The 8,085-nt window shown below is 40.7% G+C and overlaps 1 protein-coding gene and 1 long non-coding RNA gene across 6 annotated transcripts in view; one reads left to right on the forward strand and one right to left on the reverse strand.

Moving 5' to 3' along the window:
- The window catches only part of LOC102674650 (serine/threonine-protein kinase 17A-like), a 54,484-nt gene that overhangs the window by 27,866 nt on the left and 18,533 nt on the right, over positions 1-8,085 (reverse strand). The window contains exon 1 of one of the 4 annotated variants that reach the window (XM_006616411.2): positions 7,856-7,950. The exons of the other annotated variants lie outside the window; for them this stretch is intronic. Within the exon in view, the coding sequence (XP_006616474.1) occupies positions 7,856-7,935 (80 nt within the window). The 5' untranslated portion in view covers positions 7,936-7,950. Of the gene's footprint in view, positions 1-7,855; positions 7,951-8,085 lie in introns of those variants that run through there. 4 annotated transcript variants of the gene reach the window in all.
- Positions 4,367-5,810, forward strand: LOC116185723. Of its 2 annotated transcripts, XR_004150607.1 has the most exons (4): positions 4,367-4,591; positions 4,665-4,887; positions 4,999-5,140; positions 5,678-5,810. It is a non-coding gene; the product is annotated as an uncharacterized LOC116185723 (long non-coding RNA). The 2 variants fall into 2 exon arrangements; XR_004150606.1 differs by having other exon boundaries at positions 4,665-5,140.

Below are 8,085 nucleotides of genomic sequence, written 5' to 3' on the forward strand. Positions count from 1 at the left end.
TTCGAGCGATAAAGCATCCGCGAAGGCTGTGGAAGGTTTGGTGCATCGAACTCGGTCGCGCGAGTCACATGCAAATTAGCTGAGAGAGGAAGAAGGGAGGAAGAAGCCCGTTGGCTCGTTCTCTTGGTTTCGACGCGACGACGGGAAGCAGGAGTCCGAGGAGGAGACACACGATCGAGCATTCCCGTGCACACGAGAAGGAACGCGTCCACGCGAGAGGAGAACGCCGGTTTATCCTCGACTCTCGACACGTTACGGCCGTATACGTGTAGGAAGGAGCTATCGAAAATCTCAAATCCCACTAACCTCGTTGGCGAGCTACCAAGCCGATGGTGCACGCCTTCGGTACGGATTTCTTTACGGCCCGCTGGGAATTTATTTCTTCTTTACGTGCGACGGATATATATTCGCGATAGCAACCACCACGGGTAGCTGTATGCGAGAGAAACGCGGCGAGAACCGTGTTGTTGCTTCCCCTAGGACGCTTTAACGACCACCGATTCTTTCCACGATGATACTTTTCCCTTTTCTTTTCTTTTTTTCTTTCATTTATGCCGCTAATAAAATGCAAACGGTGTGTTTCTTCGCGTACGCAAAAAAAGAACGAAAGTGTGCCAATCGATGGATCGATGGAGCTTACGATTATTCCTTGAAAGGGGAATGAACCGTAGTAAAAGCAAGCCATTCAATTGTAAACTCGGTGATGGTCGAAAATTGCCACTGGACGATGATGGAGCGAGCGTGTTTGTTATTTTCTAATGGAAATAACTGCGACGGGTGAAATTAACTCAATTTCGTATCCGTACACGGGAGAAAGAAGCGGGGAATAGGTGTGGAGTGGGGATATCGATCGCGGAATAGTCGGAGCAATCGTCGTTAAACGTGTAGAAACTCGGCCGTGTGACGCAACGTCGCTTTATAGAGAGAGACTAACGATTATTACCTTCTTCCCCCTCCCTCCTTCTCTCTCTCTCTCTCGGTTGGTTTTCATCGTTGCCAGCGAAAGCCGGCGACCACGTGAAATTGTGACAAGTACTTAAGCGTGTCGCAATTATCTTAGACGACGCTTAACTGCGAATCCGCTAGCCGTTTTTGTATCGCGCGCGCTTTGCCATTTTCTTTATTGTTCTAAACACGAATGCGACCGCATTCGAGACACGTAACGTTTAACTTTACCACGTAACGCTTGGTCTTCCTCAAACACTGCCTCTCCTTCGTGGAGATCGATGAGATTCTCGTTTTTCTCTTGCTCGTAATTCGCAAACATTTCGAGCATCTACGCGATGAAAGATACGCGTCCAATCAGGTGAATTCATTAAGGAGGAGCGCGTCGTCTCGATACTCTGGACACGGGAGAGGGAGCCAGCTCGAGAAACCGGTTATCAATTACCACTGATTCGAGGCCGTTCCGCAAAACAATCGGCAAAAATTCCGCGTTCCGTGGCCCCGTGGCCGTCGAAACGCAACTTAATCACGAAGGAAAACTGTAGACGGCGGCCATCTTTGATTATTTTACAAGCGTTCGTTGCGCGCGCAATTAGGATCATAATGGGGATACATTTGCATCGTGGTCGAACAAGGGGGCTCGAGAGGAGCTTCGTTTTATCCGAGATCATCGTCGCTCGTTCGATCGCAATTTGTTCCCAGAAACCGTGTCATTTCTCGCCGCTTTCGATTCGAGTTATCGTGAAACGAGACGATAATCTATCTCCGAGTTGGTATGAGTGTTTATGACGCGCGTCAAAATAAAATTAGCCGTATGCATAATGCATAACGCGTAACTCGACAAAAATACGTGTAGTTGCGATAAACACAGTAAACTAAGTTACAAGTTTGTTTTTTCCTTTTTCATTTTTTTTTTTCTCTTTCTCTCTCTCTCTCTCTCATTTTTGTCACGATGTGAGAACTAGCGATTCTTTCACACGTTCTCGATGAGAAAACCAGAATGAAAAGCAAATGGTAGTATTCCAGATGGGTCAAGCGTAGCCACCTTAAGGACGTTCTATTCTTGGAAGCTGCATCTATCAACCGTTAGCCGTGATAGCTTCTTTCCTGATGAATCCACTATATTTTGCCGTGCATCGCGCGTTCCCCGTATCGCCGTTTCGATTTATTGCTTTAACTTGACTTTAATTGCTTCGCCGATACTCCTCGTGTTTTCTTCCAGTCGCTACTTCAGTATTATAATTTATCATTCTTCTGGCTTCGAAGACCTGTGTTTCTTTCCTTCACGATTACATGCACTTGCGTGTGAATTCGCGGCGAAAACGATCGTGTGCTCGCTAGACGAGAAAATTGAGAGAGAATTGAATCGAGGGTGAAAAGTTGTGCGAAAAAATTAACGACCCCTAAGTAAAGTTGGTAAATGTAAAAAAAACGAAAGCTGCTTCTGATTCCATGCTTATTTGCGAATATTAATTCGATGATTTAATAATTGGATTATAAAAACGGGCAAATTCACATCTCGAATAATTCCACGGATACTCGACGAACAGAGCAAGCGTGGTTTTCGCGGGAACGTTTGAATAAAAATATTGGCCACATGTTGCGACTTAAAGAAGGCAGACAATAAAGTGGCGAGGTTATTAACGTCATAATTATTAGCGGAGATAAGTCGTTCACGAGGGACTTAATGAGTTTTCCGAATGAACGATTAACTCGAGAGGCCGAGGTGGTCGTGATTTATAGCTCGAGTGAAAAATGAAAGGATACGTATTTGTATGCGGGACGCGTGGGCGCGTTTCACGTTTCGGTTAAGAGGAAAGCAAATGGCCAATGCGACGACCGAAAGAGCAGAAGTAACGAAAACCTGAATCCAATTTATCGTGATCCTTTCGATCGCTCGTTTCGATCAAGATTGGCCGAGTTCTCGTGGTAGAAAAAAGAGTGGTAGAAAAAGAAGAAGAAGAAGGGGGAAAAAAGAGATAGCAGAAATTCGATGGAAGTTTGACGAAACGAAATGGTTGAACGAGAGCGTCCATGCGGCAAAGGGACCGCATCCGGGGCAAGGCGGGACCTGCATCCGGTCTGAAAACGGATGAGACCTGGTATTCAAGTGCAAATCATTTCACGGCATTGTGCCCGGGAGTTCGAGACCGTGGTAATGACAAAATCGTTTCTACAACTACCATCCAACTTCCAAAGAACCAGACTGGTCGACGCCTTATTCCGAGAAATCGCTCGACACAGTTTTTTGCCGATAGTTTTTCGTGGAAAACGACGACTCAACAACGATTCTCTATTCATACGTTGAATACGAAGACCCATAGATAGGTAATTTACAATTGAATGAATAATGAATCATTTCTATCAACTTAAGACCACGATGTGTGACACACGTTTCTCAAATACTTCCTCCCGTTTTATATCCCGTACTATGTAACAAGATAAATTTTCTTTTCATTACGCGATTAACGTTATTGGATATTCGCAATTTCATGTTCGAGATTGCTCTTTTCCTATACTTAATTGGAATGCTCTCATTATTGCGTCGAGATCCGTTCGGACTTCTAATTCCATCCTCCTAGTAAAATATTTACATAATGCCGCCAATTGAACCGTTGCATCGAAATCTCGATGCGCAACTTGCAATTTAAGTTGGTCGCTCCGAGGTATAGCTTCCAATTGCCCGAAGCGATTCGTCCACTTAGGACAAACTAAGACGCAGTGCCGCTACTACCAACGGATTGTTTGTGCCGCCTTTTCAAGGCAGACATGGTGAGAATACAGGTTTTTCGCAATGGTTTCTTGGAAGGCCTCAAAGTTACTTCAATTTCTTAGCACAAATCCTCTTAACATTGTTCAAATTAGAATTGTGGCTATCAATACCGTTATCAATAAAATTAATACTAAACTATTGAATATATATATAAATATATAGTTGTTTAATTGATTTGTTGATCAAAAATTTAAATAATAAAAAGATTTCAGAACTAATTAGTTACAATATTTGGAATTTTTGAATTCTTCGAATATCGATAATATTGATATGTTATCGATAATTCGATATATCGATAATATCGTCAAAATATCGTCGACAGCAGATGATAATAATTAGAATCATTATTTTTAAAGATATTGTTAACGATTATATACGAACTAATGATATTTCATTGTTTTTTTGATATATTTAAAATATTATTAAAATACAAGTGGATTAGAAATGGCTTAATATAATTTTTCAGCAAAATTTATTTTTATTGCAACTTTTATTACAAATAGTATTTTTACGTGTCTTAATAATAATTAATAAGAAAAAATAATAATTTATTATTTATTTCTATTCGTTAACAATATCTTAGCGATATATCAAAAGCTGTGAATAAGATATCGATTAAATACCGATAATCGATAGTCGCAACTCTAATCCAATATGGCGGAGACGTGCGAGAACGTGAGAAACGTGAGAGTCGATCGAATTTTGTTTTTGCTATTTTTCAATAATGAAGTGGATAATAATTATCAACCAAACGTACAGTTGCGCATTAAACAACGGATACAGATAAGATTAGAACTTCACACAGCCTCTGTGCAGCGAGACGAAATCGTGTTCGCGGTCTTGCATGAGTCGTTAATGAATGCAACTCAATTGGTAAGATCGATCAACGTCTGATGCACGCAGCATAGATTACGTACAAGATCGATACATTGAAATCAATTTCTAGTAATTCGATTGACGTGATGTGCAGAGGCGAGGCGCGACTCGTTGCCTCGTTCCTCGGTTCGCTTGTTCGCTTGGAAACAGCGGGAGGAAACGAAGAAAGGAAAAGAGAGAATGGCGAGGAGGAAGAGGGCGGGTGTAAGGGTAAGCACCGAACCTGCCGAGGAATAGCTTCACGCATGCTTCCCACGTGACTCAGCCGCTCGAGCATAGATACGTATCGTTTGGTAAGCCCTCTGTGTACAACCTGCACGCACGATGCGTGGCGAAACGTCGACGTTTCGACTGGTCGTGTTCATGACTCAACCGAGCCACTAACCTGCTCCTGCGTTTTTCAGTTCTCCCTCGTTTCTTCATTTATACTCCTCCCTTCATCGTATATGAATATGACGCATCTTTGAAAACTTCGATTCAAAGGCCAAGTTTCCGCCTTTCTAAGAAGTATCATCGTTACGAGAAATATTACGTGGACATTGTGAGGTTAGTGGGTTGAATCGATATTTTGTAATATTCAAATGATTCGATACCAAAGTATTTACTTAGTAAGAGGTTAGGTATTAATGTTTTAGATATTTACTTGATATTATTTCTTTAACGATACTTTTTAAAACTATAGTAATCAATACAAATCAATACAAATCAATACAATATCGAATCAGAAATTTCGTTTGATATATTTTAATATTTCGATATTTACAAAACATTCGTAACCGTTTTTAATTGCATCTATCTCGTTTTTTTTTAATCGTGTCTATTCTTTCGCTTTATTGACTTTTACTTTTGATTTTTTATTCTAATTATAACATTTAAATTTTCTTAAATATCAAACGAATATCTTTTAAAACTAACTTTACGAGTTAGGTTTTTGATTCGACACAATATTGCTTTGATATTATCTTAATGAAAAATGATACCAAGTATCTAAAACTTGTAGATTCAATACTGGTATCGATTCTAATACTACGTGATGTAACGCAGAACGTACGCGTGTATTACATTGCATCCGTTTGATTCTAGGAAGCGAAAGTCACGTCCCTTTCCCGACATGCGAAACGTTTTCGCAGGAGTCAGAATGTGTGCAAAGCTCAACGAATAATTAAAATTCTCAAACCTTGACGATTGATTGTTAATTCAGCAACACTCATAAAAAATCCATGAATCCAACAGCGAGGTTTCGATCGATTTCGATTCTCGAGTAGTTCCAGACTCGAATACGCTTTGTTTACGAATTCAATAGCTATTATTACAGGTAATTTACATCTCTAAATACTTCACGTACTTTTATTTGTTCTATTTTCATCGATGTATCATCATTTATACCAAAAGAATATATAATGTAAGTATAAAATATCATTATATGATATATGTATTTTTTAGTGATTTAATTTTTTTCAGTTAAAATAAATTACAATCATTAGAATTATCCAATAGGTATCTACAGTAAAGATATAATAATAAATAAAATAAGAAAAGTTTTTTTTTCTAATTCAATTAATTCTATTATTAGTTGGCCTACCAAAAAATTTCGTTTCTTCATTTTATAATACAGGATTTAAATACACTACAATATTTACATATTCGAAATGTAAAAATTCTTATTAGTTTTTGCATACAATACAAGTTAAAAATTATTCCTATTTATATTCCCGTCACTGTGTGCACAACGTAATGAACTAAGAAATGACTAATTCGTAAAATCCGCGATTCCTTCGATTAGCCATTGTATTCAATGCCACAATTTGTCCTCGATAATATTCCTGCTCACATCAATACCAAATATTGCTATTTTACATTTTCAAGCAAACGAAACCTCTCTTAAATGCTAAATTTAACAATTACATATACGATAAAGAACACAACGAATTACAATCTCGAACGACAATTGAGAATTAAAGAAGTAAAGCGTGATTTACGAGCGATCAGGTATTTCGTAAAAACGTCACGACTTAAAGTGTCGCAAGTTATCGAAATAAGGTCGTTCACGAGCGTCGTGCACAACAGGCGAGATCTGTAGTATAGAAGGGTTGTTATTCGCAGGTTAGTATCGGTGATACCTAATCGCGTTTCGAAGGAAACCGAGACTATAAATCAAGCAGCTTTCAAAACTGGTTGCTCGCCGCAGACATGATCTCATTAATACCGTGTGCTTCGGTCACGGTAATTGGACAGTTCTTGGCGGGTACGATCGACGAGTTTCGGCCAGTATCGCGGAACCCACGCACGAATTCGCGTATCCCGCGTCGTGACACGAGATCGGTAACGATATATGTGACGAAACCGAGAAAGGCAGTCGTCGATCCGAGTCGGCCTCCTTCGAGAAACCGTGGCCGTCAGAGTCGATACGATTACTCGTGACATTTCGAATCTAATAGCTAATATCCACGACTGGGAACATTAGTCGTATACCCATATATCATCATGTATAACCGAGCGTAAATGTTGCGTATCAAAATATGAAGAATAACCAAATGTATGATCGCAAAATACAAAATCCTTGCGAATTTCTTACGAATCTTATACAAACATCATCAGCATTGGCACACTGCATCTCGATTTCTCTAATCGTATCTCTATTTACAACGTATCTTACTTTCATCTCACTTTACATCGAACAGTGTTCAAATTTATTTTCAGAAATGAAACTCGAAGTATGTGAATGAAAACTATAATCGATAACACTTTTACAATTCAACAACGAATTAAATCTTCCAATGTGCAGTATGGGTCTATGAGCAATCGCTATATTCGATATTGAGGTTATGTTCGATGCAGTTCAGAAATGATTCTCTACGATCTAACCATTGATCCTTAAGTTAACAAAACTTAATTCCCCGCTCGAGTATTTCGCTCGGAAATGTAACGTATTTATCGTACGTATCGAAACGAGACGGAGGATGGAAAAGGTGAGATGGGTACGTTCGTGAGGAGGCCTACTTTGCACGTGGCCTACTTGCGGCGGTCACGCGAGAAGCCTTCGCACGCATCTTCGAGCCGATTCTGACCTCGAACCGAATCGGAAGCGCCTTGGATTTTCCCTATTCGCGATGGAATTTCGCGTCTCTCTCTCCCTCCCACCCCTCTCCCCCTCCCTCCTTTTTCTTCTTCTCGAGGAAGCGATTTACCGCCGAGATCCGAGCGGTAAGAGAGTAGGTGTGCAGAGAAGGAGGATCTCTCGCGTCGAGACGTCGTCCTCACCTCTGTGTCGCGACGATCGGGGACCCAGAGACCTGGATAAACGTAGCCGGCGGGCCCGGCAGGGCAGAGTAACGGTCCATCGGATGAAGGTTACTCGCATTATCCACGGGCCGGTGTTTCTCTGGCCAAGATCGAGCCGATGATCACAGAACGTCTAGGGATATTTACACGACACAACCGTCGTCGAGCGGACGGGCATTCCAATTGGGAATTTGGAAGAGACTCGGGGG

Source organism: Apis dorsata, unplaced genomic scaffold (assembly GCF_000469605.1).
Source record: "Apis dorsata unplaced genomic scaffold, Apis dorsata 1.3 scaffold_263, whole genome shotgun sequence".
In the NCBI taxonomy this organism is placed as follows: Eukaryota; Metazoa; Arthropoda; class Insecta; order Hymenoptera; family Apidae; genus Apis; species Apis dorsata.